The sequence below is a fragment of the Arachis hypogaea genome, chromosome 16 (assembly GCF_003086295.3).
Source record: "Arachis hypogaea cultivar Tifrunner chromosome 16, arahy.Tifrunner.gnm2.J5K5, whole genome shotgun sequence".
Classification (NCBI taxonomy): Eukaryota; Viridiplantae; Streptophyta; class Magnoliopsida; order Fabales; family Fabaceae; genus Arachis; species Arachis hypogaea.
The window spans coordinates 26,497,370-26,519,677 of record NC_092051.1 but is presented as its reverse complement, the minus strand read 5'-3'; the positions used below and the strand labels follow the sequence as shown (position 1 = coordinate 26,519,677).

Genomic DNA, 22,308 nt, shown 5'->3' with positions numbered 1-22,308 from the left:
CGGCTGGGTGGGCGGCGCGGTGGTGGGCGGTGCTCGCGGTGGCAGTGGCGGAGAGGGGAGGGGGGAAAAGAAGGAAGAAGAGAGAAGGGGAGGGGGTGGGACGGCGGCGGTGGCGGGTCGGCAGCGCGTCTGGGTGATGGTGCGGTGGCAGCTGGAAGGTAGTGGGTGGTGGTTGGAGGGAGAGGAGGCAGAGAAGGGGAAGAGGGTTGGGGGGGAAGAAGGGTGATGCGATTGCATGGGTCGCGCGATCGCATCACTGGAATTCGTGCTAAACGCACGACTCCAGCACCGTTTCAGCGCAACTCTCTGTCTCCTTTTGGGGTGATGTGCAATCCAAGCGACGCGATCGCGTCGCTCACGCGGTCGCGTGGGATTGGTATTGGGTAAGTGACGCGATCGCACGGGGCATGCGATCGCGTGGGCCAATTTGTGCGAAACGCACAAGGGCCGCACGATTCCAGCCCAACTTTCTGTTCGTTGGATCCTTACGCCGATATATATAACACGCGGCCACGTGGATCACGCGGTCGCATAGGTGGTGTTTTTCGCGATATGACGCGATCGCATGGGGCATGCGGTCACGTCGTGCAACCACTTTTTTTTTTATGCATGAAAAGTGCAGAATGCAATGACTATCATGGATGCTTATGCATGATTCCAGGTTTAATAAATTAAAATGAAAAAGGAAAAATTGAAAGCAATTAACAAGAAATAAATTGAAAAAGAAGCGACCATACCATGGTGGGTTGTCTCCCACCTAGCACTTTTAGTTAAAGTCCTTAAGTTGGACATTGGAAGAGTATCCTGTTTTGGTGGCTTGTGTTTAAATTCGTCCAAAAATCTCCCCCAGTGCTTGGAATGCCAATAGCCTCCGGGCCCAAACTAGGCATGTAAAGCTTCTGCGCAGCTTTAAACAGATATCCAGCCTCCCGGGATGATGAATGTCAGAACATAATCCATGATCCCAAGCTGTGTTTTTAGATCCGCCTCCGTTTTGATTTGTAAGTTTCCATTCGGGCGGGTTAAAGAGTAGAATCTCACCGTGGTTATCTCTCTCAACAATAATGAAAGTTGAATCTAAACTCCACTTGGTCAACCTTTACCAGGGCAAAGGAAAGTCAAGGGACTAATTAAATTGACTTTTGAATCCTAATTATTTCCTCAGAAAGGGTTGGGATTATTTAAGTTCAGTTCAATTAGCAAGATAACGATTATCAATTATGTTGAGTTTAATAACTGTTGAGTTACTAAATTCTTAACCAGAACCAAAAGGGGAAAAGTAAAATTGCTGGAATGATAAAGAGGTCCTTAGATGGGAAGCAATGGTAACTTAAATCAAAGAGAACAATCATAAACTGAAAATACCTCAATCATCATTAATTCAAATAGAAATCTGTAACATGGAATAATTCATAAATAATAATAATTAATTCAAATGTTGGAATAAATAAAGAGAAGTAATATTAAAAGAACATTAAACCTGGGATCCAGAGTTACTCTTAAAACAAGAAGAAATCCTAAATCCTAAAAGAGAGAGAGAGAAGATCTCCCTCTCAACTAAATCTAAATCATTGAAAGGTGAAAATATGCGAGCTCTCTTTGAATGGAAGCATTCCCACACTTTATAACCTCTGGTCTATGCTGTCTGTACTTGGATCTGGGCCAAAAAGGGCTTCAGAATTCGCTGGGGGCGTATTCTGTAATTTCTGGTGCGTGGCCTCTGTCACGCGTCCGCGTGGGTCACGCGGTCGCGTCATTCGGAGCTTGTCTTTGCCACGCGGTCGCGTCAGTCATGCGACCACGTCATGTGTATTCTGCTTGAGGCGTGCGGTCGCGTCAGGCATGCGGCCGCGTCGCTGCTGATTCGTGCTTGGCACGCGATCGCGTCATCCATGCGATCGCGTGGATACCAGTTTCTTTAAAGCTCCGTTTTGCTTCCTCCTTCCATTCTAGTATGTTTCCTTTTTCATCCTTTAAGTCATTCTGCCTTTAGAATATCTGAAACTACTCAACACACTAATCACGGCATCGAATGGAAATAAAGGTAATTAAAATAATTAATTTTTAAAGCTTAGAAAACATGTTTTTCATTATATGACATAATAAGGAAGGGAAAGTAAAACTATACAATTAATGTGAATAAGTAGGTGAAGAATTGAATAAATCACTCTAATTAAGCACAAAAGAACTCATGAAATATGGGTTTATCAATGCCTCGTGGACCATGTCACGCATTTGATCACTGGAGTTACGAGTGGGTTCTAATTCTTCTCTGCCGTTAGAGCTCTCATCTACGATCCTCTCACCGTGATGTAACCAAAAGGTATAGTTCGAGGGAAAGGGTTTCATCAGAAGATGATGATACGCATCCTCTCTGGTTTGGTAAAACCGGAACCCACACAAAGGACATGGGCAATGTATCATCCCATCGGATTATGCATTGGAAAACGCAAAGTCAAGGAATTTATTCAGACCATCCCTATATTCTGCACTACCTCGTGGCTTTTTTATCCAGCCCTTATCAATATCGACTTTAATGAAATAGCACAAACAAATGAATAAACAGTCAATAAGGACAAGGATAAAAAAAACTTAGCCAAAATGGACTGTGTCAGAAGAACCAATCATGGTTTGCCACAATTATGAAATGGGAGACTAATATATGAGCTAAACGAGAAAATTTATAACAAGCAAAACCGTGTAGGGGAGCGACAGAATAACTCAAATCGCAAATATAAATATTTTATTCTTGCATCCAGGATAACAAATAGCACAGGAAAGGTATTGGGGAGAAGGCTTACTCATTACAAATTCTGTGCTTTCTAAAAAAATACTGGTAGAAAGAATTGCTGGTTCCAAGTCCAAAAAAAATGAAAAGATAAAGAAAAGCTTCCTTAAAAAATCATAAAGAAAGCAGGAATAAATGTTAGAATTAAAAAATAGTTATAACAATAAATATAACTAAACAAACAAAATAGCATAGAATAAAACAGAATCTTCAAAATATCATGAAAAACAAAAAATAAAATAGGATCAAAAGTTAGATTAAGAAAACAATTAAATCAGAAAACGTAACTAAACAATTATAACATATAGGGAATAGTATCTTGACATTGAAGACATTTTGTTTTAGATATGCTTCTAAGAAAGTCGTATTATAGTTTTCATATCCTGTCATCTACCGTGTAAGTGCAAAAAATTAGTCCAGTGAAAAAGAGCATAAAAACTAGGATTAAAAAAGGCAGACCTATGAGTGCATTAAAAAAGGCAGGCCTATGAATGCAATATTTTCTTTACCTAAAAATAAAAAAAAAAAAAAAGAGGAGAGACGAACATGAAAATTTAAACTCTAAAATCTGTATTCTGGAAGATTTCTATTATTCTATCTTGTATATTTAATCCAAATCATAGTTATCATTTTGAGTATTTAATATTTTGTTTCACTAACTGAATCAAATCTTAAATAGTATTGTGTCTACTCATACCCTAATTTGAATAATATTTTCTGATTTGTAATATATTATCACGCAAAAGAGCCAATGAGCTTGTTTATATGAAGTCTGATATCATATTAACTTAAGCTTGTTTAAGTGAAGTTCATATTTTATTTAATGAAAAATATTAAATGTATCATGCATAATATTTTGTAACTAAATTAGAATGATGCAATCACTGCATCATAAGTACCTACATCGATTATCATTCTTCACCTACGAAGATAGCACCCATGAAGAGTTCCAAAACTATAAGCAACAAGCTACTTGAATGATAAAATAAAATAAAATCATCAAATATAATGTTCCTGGCAACTGAGATGAAATTGTGACAAATCAGCAACCAAAATAATAATTAAAAAAAAGAGGGGGTGGAGGAGAGAATACACTACAAAAAAATTTGGTAATTACAGCGATTTTTTAGGGTTATTACGGCGGTTTGAACCGCCACTATAACCTTGAACGGCGCTCAAGAAAAATCGCCATAATTTGAAGCGCCATTTGGTTATTACGGCGATTTTTAAAAAACCGCCACAATTACCTGGTTAAAACGGCGGTTTTTGAGTTGGGTTAAAACGACGGTTCAAACCACCGTTATTTCTAGATAAAATGGTATTTTTTGTTGGTTAAAACGGCGGTTCAAACCGCCGTTATTTCCAGGGTAAAACAGCATTTTTTTGTTGGTTAAAACGGCGTTTATGAACCGCCATTTTTACCTTGGCAAAGTGGCATTTTTAGTTGGTTAAAATGGCATTTAAAACCGCCGTTTTTACCGGATTAAAACGGCATTTTTAGTTGGTTAAAATGGCATTTTGAACCGCCATTTTTACCCTGATAGTGGCATTTTTATTGATTAAAACGACATTTAAAACCGCCGTTTTTACCATGTTAAAATGGCATTTCATGTTGTTTAAAATGGCAATTACAAGCCACCGTTTTTACCGAATAAAAGTGACATTTCTTACCGTTTTTACCGTATTTCTAACAAGGTAAACTAGCTTTCCTAATTCTGTCTTCCATCTGCAAATCAAAATAGCTCATGTGACATAAACACAAACAATATCCCCAGCTTAACTGTCAAAATCTATAGGTACAATAATTAGAACCCCAACTCATGTATTTAGGATAAATGTCGATGTTTGTATATTTGCAAATATATCTATATTTACAATTCAATGTATATTTTATAGGCCTGGTTCCGTCATGTAGTGGTGAGACACAAATTTTATAAACCGTTCTCTTTTTTTTCTCTCTCTATCAACAGCAACAAAATTCAAAGAAACTTGAAGCTACTCTCTCATGATCTTTCTCTGGCCTACCTGTAAAATGACAAAAAACATTAAAATTTGCTAACCCCAAAAATTTCTCACGAAAATAACGATAGTAATTAAATAATACCTTGGCAACTTTAGCTTGGAGAGGTGGAGTTATATGGTCTTCAAAAGTTATAACAACAGGATACTTATTAGAAGCATAAAATGCATATTCTTTAATTGCTTTCAAACAAGCTCTCAGTTTCAGCGGACTAGTTAGAGTCCTGTAATAATATACAGCTCCAAATAAACAATAATATTAATCATAATTTAGTGTGAGGTGCATTATTGTCAATAATTATATGTTCATATTATATATGAATGAAAAGTAAAGGAAATTGCATACCTTCCATGACGAACTTCAACAGAATTACCAGTGGAGTTAGGCCACAGATCAAGTTCGATAACTCTTTTAACACTTTTCTTGAGTGCCTTTATAATTGGGGCAGTGCTGCTATTACTACTAAATTAATTACCTGTTAAGTAGGAGTTATGGCCCGTGTATAAGAAATAATGGGCCAGTGGGCTTCTCATGTCATGACCAACCTGGAAGTGCAAAACACATCATAGATCATAAAGTGTTAGGAAGAATAATAAAAAATAAAAATTAACAGATTGGCTATTTGGTTGATTTTTTATTTTTATTTGTATTTTTAAAATTAAATTAAGAAAAATGGATAATTTTAGCATTTTTAACTAATTTATACTCAGACAAGTCAAAAAATTTTATGATATATTTATATATTTTCATACTAAACTAATTAAAATGTAAAGTGTAGTTAAAAAGCATGTATATTAATTACCTGAAGAAGAGGGCCATTATCATCACCTAAGAGATAGCGAAAGAATGTATCAAGATGAAAGCCTTTCCTTTCCTTTGATTAAATTTTAATGTTTTTTCTTTGGCCATAATACCCACCAACATCTTTATCTTCTTTTAACCCCTCTAAATCAATGTCTTTTGTTTTCCTTCTTCCATATATTTCTTGAGCCAAAGTCTCACCACTACCATCATTTTTATCTGCATTGCCAAATTTTATGAAGGAAATCAGTTAAAAATTTGAAGCTAAAATTCGAAAATCCAATCATCAATCTAAACCTGTTGTGTCAGTATTAATACTGAATAATAACCCATTTAAAAATTACTACCATTAAGAAATTGTTTAGTGAGACCAGAGAGAGACAGGACACGTGTAAACTTGAACATTACATATTGGCCCAGTGAAATACTCAAGATTGAACTATATTGTTTAGTGAGACCAGAGAGAGACAGGACAATCCTGTTTTCCATCAAAATTGTGCTGTTGAGTAGTGAATTTTACAATGGATTATATTTTAATTTGTTCATTGTCTAAATTGGGATAAGTGATAGATTTCAATGATATTGAACTAAAATGGATGTTTGTGAACCTAATGTGAAAATCTACTTTAGCAAAGACAAACATATTCTTACATGACATCACCTTAGGATTCTGCATTGCAAGCCTTGTTCTTTCCCTGATTTTGCGCAAAGTTTCTGTTTAGAATGACAAAGAGAGCTAAATGATGGAAGACAGGATGGAATGTCAAGGAAGATAAAGAAAGAAGAAAAGAAAATATAGTTACCAGGACTATGCTTTCTTCCTTTGTTCCATGGGGTGTTTCCTTTATTAGCTTTGGAAATTCTCATTCTTCTCAATTTCTCCCTCTCGTCAAGCTCTTGTGATTCTTCATCAGAAGAGTCAAGGTGAAACCCTGGTGCTGAGTTGGCAATAGCAAGGTGCAAGTCAGTGGAGTGTGTGCATTCGTCTCGTTTGTGAGGCAAAATCTTTAGTTCAAAGGTAGCAACAGCCTTAATGAGAAGCGTCCCCGTCCTCGTCCCCCTGGGAAGGCGAAAAGGGACGACACTCAAGTTTTCCTTTCTAAGCTTGTTCCAAGCACAGGGAAGACAGTGGTCATTGCCAAAGGTCAAAGAAATGGATGAGCCTTTCAAGTTAATGTGATACGGCATTGGTGCCCTCAGCGATGAATACAAAGGACATTGCAAGCTTAGCTGTGCATTTGTTATCTCTGCTCACAACAACCAAAAATTCATATTATGTAAAAAGGTTTCATGAGGACAGAAGAAAATGAACAAGTATTTGAACAACAAATGCACCACTTGCCTCCTCCAGCAAATAAGAAGCAGTTATTGAAATTAGCACTTAGTCACTAGTTCAACCACACAGTTGGATCTACTTGAGGTTTTTTTCTTTGTAAAATAATCTAAAGCTTCACAATATGTTAAATTTTTCGTTGAAGATGTTCTCCAATTATTACATATAAAACCAATAATGACCCTCTATCCTTAAGCTTGTATGAAAGATGGTTCATATAAGGTTCTAAAATCTAGATTGGACATCAAACCAGATATGAGAGATGGTTCATATAAGGTTCTAGTAATAAACCAGATATGTATTATTTCATTACAGTAATTAAGTTGTAATTCTTCAATATGCAAAGGATGCAAGAGAGTTATTGAAACACTAAACTGGAAGTAATTAAATGATTTCAATTTCTAAGAAGCAAAATAACAAACACATAGAGTGCATTATTACTAAATGTTTCTAAGATTACTAACTCTAATTGCTTAGGATGCATCTTATAGACAACAGCAAAATATTTATTGTTCCCTTTGTACTACTTGTGGCAGTTAAATTTTAGAAAAGAGAAAGATAGTTAAAAGAAGAAGCAATTATGGCCCACATTACCTCACAGAGAAGGACAAAATAAAACCTAAAATTTAGTTATAACAGAACATTATCATTCAAAACAAACATTAAGAACTTCAGGTTAAAGAATAAACTAACCAAAATTTTAGCACTTCCAAAGTCACATATCTTCAACTGGTGGATGTGAAGATTGACCTATTATGAGACAAACATGAAAGCAACCATGAAATTTTAGTCCAAAATCCAATGAGCATATAACTATGTATTTATTGAAGTAGAAAAATACAATGAATATAGCTATATGTGCACATTTGACATTAGAAAACCCACATCACCGTACCAAAATTTTAACCATAGTATATATAGTATATAGATATTATAAAATATTTAAGCTTCCCAAGTTTAGATACCAAATGTCTAGATAGATTAGAGTTATCAAGATCCCTGCAAAAAGTAACACAAGATGATCAATTTAAAAGTAAATGTCAATGGAACACTAACTACTTCATACAATCTAAAATTCATAATGTCTATTTCCAAAATATAACGTTAACAGGTTGAATGAATATCAAATCAAGCATCAAAGAGATAATTAGCCCCTGTCATAAAACAAAAACACTGTATATATTAGAGGCATCCAATGAGGTCTAGCCATGTACTAACATTAAGAGAAGCATTCTATTAGCGACGTCAAATTTGGGTTTCATGAAGAAAGGAAAACATGGTGAAGGCAAATATGATGTTAGAGGTTGTGTTTGGTGACCACTTTCTATGAATTTGAACACACAGATTTAACAAATAATAAACTAAAGCAATTGACTGCTCCCAGTTCATTGTGTATGTTACAACTCTTCGACTATAGTGATTACAAATTTGCTATAACGAACAAGTTGAACAAGCTAGATTTCAAGAATTTATATAAATAATTGCACATACCATGTTAGAATGTTAATAGGATTTCAAATAATTTGGTTGAGACTCTGACACTCCACGCTTTCAAAATTAAAAAAGTATAACTCAAGTAAATTCCTTAAAAGCTTTTTCTGCAAACAGAAAACATGAAGAACATCTATGCAGTTCACAGTGCACGTCATACCAGGAGAAAACAAGTATTCACATGATTATAATTAATCCCCAATTTTTTACCTAAAAATAAATTGAACAAGGAGGAAAATCAAAACCTGTAATTAAATAAAATAAGTAGCAGTTAGCATAGAACAATCAAAACATAGAATCAAACAAAATAAGGTTGATGAGGAGAAGAGAAGCTCGAAGAAAAGAAGCTAATAGAATACCTCGCAAATCGCATCAATGGAAGCAAATGTACCATCAGAGGAGAAGCATTGATGGACATGACACCGATGGAGGGGAAGAATCATTGATGGAGGAGAAGCTCGCAGAGCAGTGGCGATGTAGTTTTCGAATTCTGCCACACCAACGCAACTCTCACACACATAAAACAAAGAATCGAAAGAATAGTAATAACCAGAGAGGAAGTAACAAATCATGAATCAAAAGAAGATGAAGAAGAAGAGGATGAGAATTTTGAATAAAAACCTAGAAGTGAGAACGGACACGGAGAAGACGAGTTAGGGTAAGAAGCTCTCACAACATAGAGCGTAGAAGCTCGATAGAGGAGAATATGGCATCAATGGCAGAGAAACTCACAAGAATAGAAGAGAAGCTCGCATCAATGGAGGAGAAGAAGCCACTGGAGGAGAAGCTTGTTGCTCACGCTCTACTCTTCGACTCGCAATTAGGTTTAGGTTGGGTTTTTTCTAACAACGGTTATTACTGCCAAAATCACTAGAAACGTACGTCCTTGACTTACAAATACATTATGGCAGTGATATAAACTGCCTTAATTCATGAACATTATGGCGTTTATACAAAACCGCCTTAATATTAACGACATTTTAATCAGTTTTTTTTGTAGTGATATCATTTAGTAATTGTTATAGAATGTATATTAATCGTTCAATTGTTGAATTATATATTAATATTTTGACTATTATATTCATTTTCTGTTAAAGAAAAGAAAGCATGGACGTTGTTGAAATATTATGCAATTAACTTTAATATTTTTTTAAATGTATTTTTGAAATACCTTGTTGGATTGAAATATTGAATTATTGCAAAATGTTTAAATGCAATCTATATCATATTATTTTTTTTAATTAAATTGTTTTTTTTATGTGAAAAATAAAAAAATTTCAATTAAGATTGAAATGTGTTATAATCAACCTCTAAGCCAATTAATTTCGAATTAATGATCTTATTTGGCTTATGACAAAATTGCACTATTGAAATTTCCAAGCAATATGAGTTCTTTAATTCAATCCCAATCAAGTATCACAATTTAGAAGCAACAATGCAAAAAACATCATTATTATTGTCTCCTATACCACCTAATTGCTTCCAATGTAATCAATGGCATAGAGCACTAAAAATGTAACAAAAGATTAAAAAAAAGCATAGCTTCACCAATAAATTTTGTTGATCTTTTTTTGTTTTTCCCCTTAGCATAGTGAGTCACTCATGCAAACAAAACCACAAATACTTGTTTTATATGCTAAGCATGCATAGTGGAGCAAATTATGAGGCTACCAACAGTGCATCAGAGTTTTAGTCTTGCCAACTTCTTTTCCCATGTTCACATTAGGTATTTTTATTACATCTACACCTCTCTAAGTTATAAATCTTCCTATTAAAATGAGAAATCTTATTATTATAGTTTATATCAGTCTCAATCTCTTATTATTTTTCCTTTTCCTTGCTACAGAATGATCAATTCTAATCCTCACTAAGGCTAAAGAGGAATAGTACAATAATAATAAATCAAGATCAACATATACATATATAATAAGATAGTTGCAAGAAAAATAACCTTGTTTAGAGTGTGCTCTAGAAGAATCTCTGCTGCCAATAAACAAAATTTTCTGATATAGAGCAAGTGTAATGAATGAGCCTTCACAAAATCAATGATTCAGACACAAAAAACCAAATTTCCTGATAGTGCAGGCATCTCAGAAACTAGGTAGCAAGGACAATTGTAAATTGTACAATGACATGTATATGCTTCAAAGAGATTCAACTAAGCAAGCAGGTACAAAATTGAGTACTGATCAAAAAATAATGGGCTTATTAAGGGTTGTTAGGGATTTATTTATTTAGTTAGTAGTTAGCAATATATAAGGGCATTAGTGAACTAACAGATTATGAATTCTATGAATTCCTATGGAGTTGGCATGGTACTTGACTCAAAAATGTTGTATCACTCTGATTGTGCTGGTATTAATATCAACAAGATTTGACTAGCACTCATGTAATCTAGTAGGACAAAACTTTGATGTTGATTTTTGATGGCTATAGTCTCCCGACATTTTTTTTTCAATAAGATTGATTTGAATGAGTGCACCACTGGAGATTAATGATATGTAGCTCTGGTATTTTTGATCTGTGGAGTTATCTATCTAAAATAATTTTTGCCTTTGGTTGTAGATTTGATGAGTTCTGAAATTTATAATTTTATTAATGTGACAACTTAGAAGTTATAATATATATATATATATATATATATATATATATATATATATATATATATATATATATATATATATATATATAAAGCTCCTTGCTAGTTACAACTGAGTGAAATTCTATTTCATTTAACACCTCTAACTTTAACTTGGCATGCAGTTTACATTTTGTGGCAGGGATGGTATAGTGGAAATAATTGGTAGAAGAGGCCAACCTCTTACTCATTCACAAAGTCAGTCAAGGAAGTATGTAAACTAACTATTATAGTTCAGTCTTGTTAATGTATAATCTAACTACTGTAATTAGCTCATATAGCTTCTCTCTCACATGGTAAAAGTAAACAATATCAAGTTTTATGTTTACTATTGAAAACTAGATATACGTTATCCCTTATTCTTGAAAATTACTTAAGAACTCAAAACTTGCATGAATATTAATTTTTGTGCTGAAATAGGGTTAATATTAACTCAACTTTTTTCCATGTTTAGGTTCTAATTAAGTGATGTTAATATTATTAACTTGATCCTTTTTCCATGTTTAGGTTCAAATTAAACAAGGCATGCTCTGTCAGGGAGATAATCCCAATTAATAGAAGATATGGACCAATTCATATTCAAAATTTCGAACCAAGAGTGAAAACACCAAGGAAAGCTCAAAGTGTTAGAACTAACCAGGGACAAGGAGAGGCCGCGATAGCTCAAGATGGCGAACGGTGGAGGGTGGCTCAACAGTGTCGTGCATGACCAAGGTGATGGGAGACTTCGACGCCGGTGGGAGAAGCGTGTATGGGATCTGCGCGACTCCACGACCCAGACAGAGGAACAGGGTGTTGCAGATCTTATGGATTTCACACACCCTAGACAAGGGAGTATGGGTTTCCGGAACTGTGGCTGAGTCAAAAGCTCGACGGCGGCAAGAGGACCCAGGATTGGCAGCAATGGCGCAGTGGATCAGCGACGGCAGTGTTCGCGCGCTTCCAAGGAGGTTTTGTGGGGTTCTGCTTGACTTGGGGAAGATTCACTTAGAATTTATAGGATAAATTAAAAAGGGGGTAAAATAGAATTTGAGTTAAGAGATCCTTACCTAGCGGCGTTTAACTAAGGAATCGCCGTTGTTGTGGCGGCACACGAAGAGAGCATTCATCCTCACCTGGCGGCGTTTTCTGATGGAGTCACCACTGATGATAAGGCACGCGAAAGAGTTCTGCTTCCCCACCATGTTCTGCGGTGGCGAGGTGTGTGGCCTCCAGATCTTCGCCGCTGTTTACCGTGCCTGGCGTTTTGTTGCAATCGCTGCTGATTCGTGGCACGCGAAGGAGTCCTCGCTTCAGAAGCTTGTTTTGCGGTGGCTCTGTGTGAGGCCCCCAATTCTTCGCCACAATGCTCCGCCTATGCCGTAGTGTCAGTGACTGTCATGTTTTCCTGCCTTAACTGAAGCAACTCTAGTTCTTTAGCGGTACGAAAACATTGAGGAAAATATTTCTTATAGAATTCAGTTGAAAATTCCTCCCAAGTGATGTTATTAGCTTCTCTTTCTAGTAGTTGAAGCACCTCCTACCACCAATATTGCGCATCGTTCCTTAGCATATAGGCAGCAAACTCTACACGTTGTGCTTCGGGGACTTGTTGTGCTTGTAGTGCTCGTCCTATTTCCTTAAACCAGTCGTCAGCTCGCGTCGCACTAGTGTTTTCATTGAACTACGGTGGATTGATCTTTAAGAAAGAGGCTAAGGTCATTTGCCGATTATCATTACGTAGGTCACCTTCACCTTCGTCGCCATTTCCATTTCTATGTCTAGGCTCATGGTTATTTTCAGCTTCATCATGGCGGTCAAGACGTTCAGATACTCGGTTAGTAGCAGCTACTGAGTCAGGTATAGCACCAGCCATAGCGTTTACAGATTCGAGAATAGCCGTCGCATCAAGGAAAGTTCCCGCACTTGTTCTCTCCAGTCGGGGGCGTCCTCGCCTATTCGCAGCCATTTGAGTCCTATCAATACTCAATAATCAATATTAAGGTGATCAATCTTAATATATCAAAATCAAGTATTAATACTACTACAATGGATGTTCACAGACCTTCATGCAGAATATATTACCAAATTATCCTAACTGCATGGTATAAAAAGATTCAGAGTATGCAAGGAAGCATAGACAGTCCATCCCGAGGCTCAAAGGACGAACTGCTTTGATACCAACTTGCAACACCCTAACTTTCGACACGTCATGACGAATGCCAAATGTTCAGGTGTTACTCGTCGTGCGAGCCTACTTAGCTCTAGACTCAGATTTTGTAAACAAATATTAATAAAAGTATTTATCGGTTTAATCGTGAATAAACTATTATTCGTGGATTAACGTTTAGTTGCTCGCAGGGTTAGTTTCTTTAAAGTTGTGATGTGAGAAAATACATGGCAACAGAAAATAACATATATAAACATATATACAAATATACACATGAGTTAAGTTTAAGGATACATGTCGTCTATCATAAGCCGAGTATCACACCAAGTTATATGTACATATATAAAAGAAGAATCCAGTCCCAACCCTCACACGGGTTTCTTAAACTGGAACCAAACTACTAAGATGTCCTACCCCTCTAAAAGTACTACAAAAGTGAGGGAAAAGTAATACTAAGATCATAAAAAAGGAGCAAAAGATTCACTGCGACTAACTCTGGAGTGATCTCCGAACATCGTCCAAGAAAGTGGTCCAAAGCGTGCTCCAGATGAAGACTCTGCCGCGTGTCAGATCCTCATAGCTCAGGATAGAACAAAACTCAAAGAGCTCCTCTGCCAAACCCGTCTAGGGAAGGGGCGAAAGAAAAAAACAAGAATGGTGAGAACCTAGAGTTCTCAGCAAGGTAAAAGGGAAACCTAAGGTCTCTGTCTCTAGGTTGTCGTGAAACAAAAAAAGAACAAACACAGAACACATAACACAAACATACAAACAACAAGTAAATGGTATAGACAATTAGGAAAAGCACAATAAATAATTCACAGGAAATTTATATGCACAAACAAGATGATGCATGCCTGTTCCTAGCACAGGCCATGAGCTCATGCGTCGGTTGTCTACCTGCAACCCGACGTTACTCGAGGCGAACCCCGTATATGGTCATTTTACCATGTCAATTAGGCACAATTATCATCATGGGCGAACCCATGTCAATTAGGATATCTTGGCATCATGGTAAGAAGCAGGCTATCAATTAGGCGAACATTCCCACATTAGCAATCTCAGGCTATCAGTTAGGCAGGCACTTTCGCATTAGCAATTTGGCACAATGCCTATTCAATATACAATTCTCAATTTATGTTTCATTCAATGTTCCTTATTCTCTTTTCTTTTCTTTATGCCTCCACATCACCATTTACTTACACGTACCTCCGCATCACCGTTTTATCATACGTACATCTGCATCACCTTTTAACTTTAAACCTTCCTAGGGACAACTTATATTCTTACTCATTTTTCAGACTTGTTTAGCCTAATACCTTCTTTGCGATCAGTTTTCTATTTAATAATTAAGGTAACAAACAGACTCGGATTCACGCAAACTTTATGTCCACGTGTTTGTATTGAACTAAAGTTTATAAAGATCTAGAACTCATATTTTTCTAGGCAGTTTGACGCTAGATATTGAAGAAAACCCGAGACTGATGTCCTTAGATTTTTTTAGGACAGCACCTTGCTATTTTGCTATGTAGTTCTTATGTTGTGAATACTTATGTACGAACTATCTCTCTTGGTAAGGTAATTCTAGAGATTCTAATCTTTAATTTGAATTAGATTTTGCTAAATTTAGATTAGAATTGAATTTTATACAAATTTTAGAATTCTGCTACTGCATTTATAAAGATCCAGAAAAGACAGCCAGCAGCGGTGTTTTTTTATAAATTCCACAATAATTTCATTTCTAATCCGTTAAATCTAAATTTTGGTGAAATTAAACTCAACTCTTCTAGGTTTCAGAATCCATAAATTTCAAGTTCATATCACTTTATTTGATTAACTAATTATCAATTGGAAGTGGTTCCATATTTTCACAAATCAATTTAGAGTTTTCAGCAAGCAACCCATCTTCCAAGTGACTTAATTAAGTCTAAAAAATAGATATAGATATGAAACTTATGTTCAATTAAAATAGGCAGATAGATATTTAAAATTATTTTGGAAGCAACTCAAAATTTCAAGTAAATCAAAAGTTATAGTGTCTAGAAGTTGGTACTGCAGAACCAAAAAATCAGAAAATTCTGTAGCAACCACTAAACTTCAAAAATTCATATCTTCCAAACCACTTAGCCAAATTCTTTAAAACTTTTATGGAGCAACCTTGACTTCTTGAAATTTGATAAAAAAATAGGTTGATTCGAAAATAATTTCTAGATTTTTTATTTTAAGTTGCTGTCCAATCTATTTCAAAATTTCTGTAGCAACGCTTCTTAATTTTCAATAACCAAATCCGACCCCCTAAGTTCCTAACTCATGTCAATCAACAATTCTCATTATTTATTACCATTTCTACTTGAATTATGCCCAAGAGCTTCAGATTCATAAACATCAAGAATTTACACGATAAACATAATATGATCACAGTTTACATTCCTAATCCTTACCCTTTTTTTTTAGGATTCACAAACCAAACTTTGTTTATTGCTACCTTAACTCAGGAAACCCTAACAAACATAATTAGAGAATTTTGTCAGTTCACAAGGCTAGGCGAGCTGCATGTGAAGCTAGGGAAAGAGTCTTATTCTTGTGGTGAGATGAATTTGATTGGGTTGGTTCTCATTTGCAGAAATTGGAGCTCAACAGGGGTTAAAATCTTTAAATTAGGAAGAACAACAGAGAGTAGAGTTACTAATTTCTTATCTAATCAGAAAAATACCAAGGGAATCAAAAAGAAAAAGAGTAAGATTTTTTTTTCTTTAGCTTCATATTACAGCTCCTTTAATGGGCCTCTCCCTCCTTGGTGATGATATACGCAGTTGATGATGTCCCTATTGTCGTCTTTCTTCTCCTCTGCCTTGAGCAATCACCACTCTTGACTCCTTCCTTCTCTTCGTACAATTTCCAGAGGGAATTGAAAGGTTTAGCTCTACTATATATATCAATAGAAGATGGAGAAGGATGAGCTGGTGCAGCAAGGCTTCGTGGCTCCTTCTCCTTGCAACACCAATTCGCAGCAGTCCTTGTGTGAAGCAATGACCATAGTTTCCCTTGAAGTAGTGTTTGGTGGTGAGAGGAGAAGAGAGAATGAACTTAACCAAAATTTTCTTGGGTTTTAATTTAATTAGAAAAAATTTGGTTCAGTTGGATCGAGTGAAGAAAGAGAAGAAAAAAAGACCATGACTTTGAAAGGAATCGGAAGAAGGAGAAATCAGATAATTAGTTGGTAACACTTTTAGGATAATTTCTCAACTAATATATGAGTTAGTGAGAGATAGTTAATTTTAAAGGAAATAAATTAACTATATTGGTAATTATCTAATTACCAAGATTCATTACTCGGAAACACTAAAAAAAAGTTTTAACGCTACGTGTTTTAATTTTAACTCGTTATATATATATATATATATATATATATATATATAATCCTATGCGCTTCTGCAAATGCCGTAAAGAACCAAAAATCACAGGCTTCGTGGAGTAGGGTAGTTACAGTTAATTTATAATTTGATTTAAAATATATATATATATCATAGTTAAATCATGATTTTAGTATTTAATTAAATTTAAATTTTTAACCAAAAAATGAATAAATCAAATTTGACCAGCCATATAGTAAAATCATTTCACGTACATGTTCATTACTCAATCACAATATTTATCAAAAAATTACTCCACTGCTTTATCATAGCAAAAACATAAAATTTTAAAGTCAAATATACTTTTATTTGATTCTATTAATACTCATTCCAAAATTCTTTAGAATTACAATTTTTTAGAGTTTTAAATTAAATACTTTGTTGGGCACTAAAATTTTAATCATCTCAAATTTTAGCACATTTAAAACTCAAGGAAATTTACAAAATTGGGGAAAGGATAGGAAAGTAGGGGTGAGTAGGGGTCAGTTTGGTTTGGATTTATGGTAAAATTAGAATTGAACTGATCAAAATGTAATTGATTTGGTTTGGTTCGGATTTGTACTTTTTTGTACACGTACCCGAACCAAACCAAACCAAACCGATTAAGAACGGATTGGTTCGGTTCGGGTAATTGGGTACCCGATGACTTTGAAATTCATAAAAAAAAAACCGAATTTTTATCTTAAAAATTCAACAAGTACAATAAATATGTAACATCAATAGAAATAATTCAAACATGTTAAATACCAAATACATTAAAAAGTAAACTCATTAAAATCCAAACATATTAATAGTGATAATTTTTGTCTAATGAAAAAGTCATATATATATTTTTTATTTTTTTATTTAATTAATATATGATCGGGTTTGCGGGTTGGTTCGGGTTTCGGACCCCAAAACCGATATCCAAACTAATCATTAACAAAGATCATCGGTTTGGTTCGGGTTGGACTCAATTACCCGTTAATTCCAGAACCAATTTAATTGGTTCGGTTTGGGTTCAGACGGGTAATCGGGTACCCGCTACCCGTGCTCACCCCTATAGGAAAGAATATAAAAGAAGAAAATGATTCGATTTAGCGGCATAAAGTTCCATAATCAAGCCTTGAGAAGAGTAATGTTAGGGAGACAAAAAAAAAACAGCCAGAACTTGAAGGTAAAAGAAAACTTTAAAAAAAATTAAAAGGTAGTAAATTATATTTTATTAATTATAAAAATGTTTAAAAATAGAACAGAATAATAAAATGTGAGATTTTCTCAAAACAATTATTAAAGGTATTCACCCAATAGTGGATGGTCGAAAAATAAAGAAAAATCTTAGAAAAGAAAGAATAATAAGTCAAATTGAATAAAACTAAAAATTTGCTTCATGGAGATGACGATCTAAACTGAGAGTTCTTTGGATTTTATGGAACAACTTGATAAAACTTGTTAGAATGGCAGACGATATTGAAATAGAACTTGAAGTAGAACTTTCAAAAATTAACTGGTTGCGAGCTTTCCAACCAGCAATTGAGGATTACAGTCAGCATTTTTCAATGGGTTAAACATCTCTGTTGATGCAGTCCACCAGGTCCAAAAATTATTAGGATTCTGAGAGAAAAGACAGTCACGAAGATAACTATGAGACTATATATACTTCTTTAATTTTAGAGCAATCGATCAAACAATAAGTGATTATTTCTGTTACTTCATGATAGTAGGCATATTGGCAATATAGATGGGATGCAACGGTGAATCTAAGCGAGCACCCGAAGCCAACTATGAAGAACTTTTCAGATAAATAGCTTAATTTTGTGAGGCAAGTTCAACTTTCATAGATCAATCCACGACATTTTTTGCTGCATATAATTAGGACAAAATTTCAAAGACAGATAGTGAAATAAATAGTCAATTCTATAATCTAAAACTGTATTATAGTACTTGAATTTGTTTAAATTCTATCGCAATTTGTCTCTACTCTATTAAATTTTGACTGACAAAATCTTGTCTGCAACGTCTTAAAAAATAATTCTTAAATAAAATTCATTTTAGTAATTAAGTCTTTAACTTTTGAAACCAACTCACAAATTTAAAAAAACAATTACGTATTTAATGGTGAAGGTTTTCGTATAAAAATAGATTTGGCAATAATCACTTCTCAAATTCAACTATGTAACTATTTAAGTGAGTCACAACATTAGAAAAACAAAAACAATCCATCAAAACAACTTAAATTTAATTTATTTAATATTTATTTATTATAATATATATTAAATAAAATTAAAAATAATAAATTTTAATATTTTTTATTAATATTTAAAAAAATATTAAAAACTAATAAATTTTATAATTTATAATTATTAATTAATTATTATTAATATTTTTTAATAGTGTGAGATACTGAGATTATACCTAATAATATGCGATTATTTATTTTTCTTTTACAGATTAAATATTGCCTTTTTTTTTATCAGATATTTTGGAATAGAATATGCTTAAGCAAATTTACATTCAGTCAAGTCGATAGTATCAAGGCATTTAACCGGTAAAGAAGCCATTAGCCTTAGCCACGAGCAAGAAAAGAACGAGAATTACTGTACATGTGAATGCATGCGTGGTCCCCACCCTGTGCACTACCGTTTTCTGCCTTTTCAATATCTGCAGAAACGGCAAATGCATGCGTTCTTGCCTTCTTTAGATGAAGACAATCTCTTTTTTCTTTTTTTTTCTTTTTCTTTTGTATGGTTATGGAGATGCTGAAGGCTGAAGCCACCTTGCAGTATGATACTCTATTAGGTGTAACGCACAAACCCTTCCATAGCCATGCACGCTGAAGAGTGTCCCAAATACTCAGCACGCACACTCACCTTCTCTTACGTGTGTCCTCCTTCACCCTCCCTCTCGCCCCTATAAATCACCGCGCTTGCCATTCTCCTCTTCACAACCACAACAATAACAATAATAATTAATAAACATGGCCAAGCTTCTTGCGCTTTCGCTTTGCTTTTGCGTACTGGTTCTGGGCGCCAGTAGCGTCACCTTCAGGCAGGGGGGGGGAGGAGAATGAGTGCCAGTTCCAGCGCCTCAATGCCCAGAGACCCGACAACCGCATTGAGTCTGAAGGCGGTTACATTGAGACTTGGAACCCCAACAACCAGGAGTTCCAGTGCGCCGGCGTCGCCCTCTCTCGCACCGTCCTCCGCCGCAATGCCCTTCGCAGGCCTTTCTACTCCAATGCTCCCCTCGAGATCTACGTTCAGCAAGGTCAATACTCTCTCTATATATCTTGTTAAATTTATTTTTTATATTAAAATATTATTATTTATTTTTCTTAAATAACATTTTCTCTGTTTACTAAATTAGACATGATATTCAAACCACTTCATATTATTTATTTAATCCACCTATTTGTTTATTAAATATGTAAACTTGTAATGATATTAATTAAGATAATAAACACCTTATATTATAATTATGAGATTTTGAATTCAAATTTTATAAATAACAAAATATATTTTGTATAAATATACATAATAAAAAATATTCTAAATATTGACTAAAACAAATTTATTAACTACATGTTAATTAAAAGAAAATATTTGGCCGCTTTAACTTTCTCAATTTAATTGGCCCTGTTTATGCACCACTGACTGTATTCATATAAAACGTGCATTTTGGGCAATGAGCTGAAAAGTTCAAGTGGCACTTATGTCCCCTTGTTTTAAAAATCTCTACTTTTGTGTTGATAATAATGAACACAGGAAGCGGATACTTTGGGTTGATATTCCCTGGTTGTCCTAGTACATATGAAGAGCCTGCACAAGAAGGACGCCGATATCAGTCCCAAAAGCCATCAAGACGTTTTCAAGTAGGGCAGGACGACCCAAGCCAACAGCAACAGGATAGTCACCAGAAGGTGCACCGCTTCGATGAGGGTGATCTCATTGCAGTTCCCACCGGTGTTGCTTTCTGGATGTACAACGACGAAGACACTGATGTTGTTACCGTTACTCTTAGTGACACTAGCAGTATCCACAACCAGCTCGACCAGTTTCCCAGGGTAACATTATTGTTATTCCCAAATTGAAATATTAATTACACTCCAAAGTCCAAACCTCATTTGTTATTATTTAACAGAGATTCTATCTGGCCGGAAACCAAGAGCAAGAGTTCTTAAGGTACCAGCAGCAGCAAGGTAGTCGTCCACATTATCGACAAATTAGCCCAAGGGTACGAGGTGACGAACAAGAAAACGAAGGTAGCAATATCTTCAGCGGCTTTGCACAGGAGTTCCTTCAACACGCCTTCCAGGTTGATAGACAAACCGTAGAAAATCTAAGAGGAGAGAACGAGCGCGAGGAACAAGGAGCCATTGTTACAGTCAAGGGAGGCCTCAGAATCTTAAGCCCAGATGAAGAAGATGAGAGCTCGAGGTCGCCTCCCAGCAGACGAGAGGAATTCGATGAGGATCGATCTAGGCCACAACAACGTGGTAAATACGATGAGAACCGCAGAGGCTACAAAAATGGTATTGAGGAAACCATCTGCTCTGCCAGTGTTAAGAAGAACCTTGGCAGATCCTCAAACCCTGACATCTACAACCCTCAAGCTGGTAGCCTCAGAAGCGTCAACGAACTCGACCTCCCAATTCTCGGCTGGCTCGGTCTCAGTGCTCAACATGGAACAATCTATAGGGTACGTCACATTCTCAATCATACTATATCTTCACATAAATTATATTTCTAGTACGATATTCTTGTGTTTTAATATGTACTCATCCTGCATTATGTAGAATGCAATGTTTGTGCCTCACTACACCCTCAACGCACACACCATCGTTGTGGCATTGAACGGACGGGCACATGTGCAAGTGGTGGACAGCAACGGTAACAGAGTGTACGACGAGGAGCTTCAAGAGGGTCACGTGCTTGTGGTGCCACAGAACTTCGCCGTCGCAGCAAAGGCCCAGAGCGAGAACTACGAATACTTGGCGTTCAAGACAGACTCAAGGCCCAGCATAGCCAACCTGGCCGGCGAAAACTCCATCATAGATAACTTGCCGGAGGAGGTGGTTGCAAATTCTTACCGCCTCCCAAGGGAGCAGGCAAGGCAACTTAAGAACAACAACCCCTTCAAGTTCTTCGTTCCACCTTTCGATCATCAGTCTATGAGGGAGGTGGCTTAAGAGCGCTACTTTTAGACACTCTATGTAGTCAATAATCAATAACAATAATGGTGTACTTAATGAATAAGAGAACAAAGGGTTTGAATACCTTTTGCGCGGGAAAACCATGAATAAGAAAAGCCAATTTCATTACACCGTAACTTATAGTTCTCTTTCTGTCTTTATTTTGCTTTTGTTTTGGCCTTTGCTAAACTAAGTGAAAAGAATATTGAGAACCATCCCAACACGAACAATCTAACTCTAAAATTACCCCAATAAAATAAAAACACACTGTATCTCAAATTATTCACTTAAATTTTAATATTAAAATAAGAAAAAATTTAGGATAATTTTGTTAAATTCTGTCCAGCATATAACTGATAAAAAAAAGTGAGTCATTGAATAAAATTTCACACCAATATCACACTATTAAAACTATTATTGATAATTATTTAATAGTTACAAATCACAAAAATTACTATCCCTAACATTTCGCTTAAAATAATATATTTATTATTCATATTATTTAATA

General features: G+C 35.4%; 1 protein-coding gene and 1 pseudogene across 22 annotated transcripts; one reads left to right on the top strand and one right to left on the bottom strand.

Annotated features, from left to right (window-relative positions):
- Window positions 1-4,590: 4,590 nt before the first annotated feature.
- LOC112756895 (uncharacterized) lies at window positions 4,591-9,374 on the bottom strand. 21 transcript variants are annotated; one of them, XM_072220134.1, is made up of 11 exons: window positions 9,166-9,321; window positions 8,793-8,923; window positions 8,644-8,678; window positions 7,838-7,941; window positions 7,636-7,692; window positions 6,413-6,856; window positions 6,271-6,323; window positions 5,611-5,828; window positions 5,154-5,353; window positions 4,893-5,031; window positions 4,591-4,813 (listed from the first exon to the last, which is right to left on the bottom strand). In XM_072220134.1, the coding sequence occupies exons 6-8, from the start codon at window positions 6,795-6,797 to the stop codon at window positions 5,754-5,756; spliced, it is 513 nt and encodes a 170-aa protein (XP_072076235.1). In that variant the 5' UTR covers window positions 6,798-6,856; window positions 7,636-7,692; window positions 7,838-7,941; window positions 8,644-8,678; window positions 8,793-8,923; window positions 9,166-9,321; the 3' UTR covers window positions 4,591-4,813; window positions 4,893-5,031; window positions 5,154-5,353; window positions 5,611-5,753. The 21 variants fall into 21 exon arrangements, with proteins under 21 accessions (XP_072076235.1, XP_072076219.1, XP_072076215.1 ...); XM_072220118.1 differs by lacking the exon at window positions 7,838-7,941 and having other exon boundaries at window positions 6,261-6,323; window positions 8,434-8,678; window positions 9,055-9,321; XM_072220114.1 differs by having other exon boundaries at window positions 6,261-6,323; window positions 7,636-7,941; window positions 9,055-9,321.
- Window positions 9,375-19,571: 10,197 nt separating this feature from the next.
- On the top strand, window positions 19,572-21,937 carry LOC112758683 (arachin Ahy-3-like; annotated as a pseudogene). The gene is made up of 4 exons (XR_003179792.1): window positions 19,572-19,876; window positions 20,374-20,672; window positions 20,750-21,307; window positions 21,405-21,937. The product of XR_003179792.1 is annotated as an arachin Ahy-3-like (transcript).
- The last annotated feature ends 371 nt before the right edge of the window (window positions 21,938-22,308 follow it).

Coding starts and splice junctions, on each gene's coding strand:
- LOC112756895 (XM_072220113.1), bottom strand. CDS start 6,797: ATGCCGTATCACATTAACTTGAAAGGCTCATCCATTTCTTTGACCTTT. Junction 6,324..6,412: donor AGGAAGAAAGCATAGTCCTG/GTAACTATATTT, acceptor CATTCTAAACAG/AAACTTTGCGCAAAATCAGG. Junction 5,829..6,260: donor GAATCCTAAGGTGATGTCAT/GTAAGAATATGT, acceptor TTGGCAATGCAG/ATAAAAATGATGGTAGTGGT.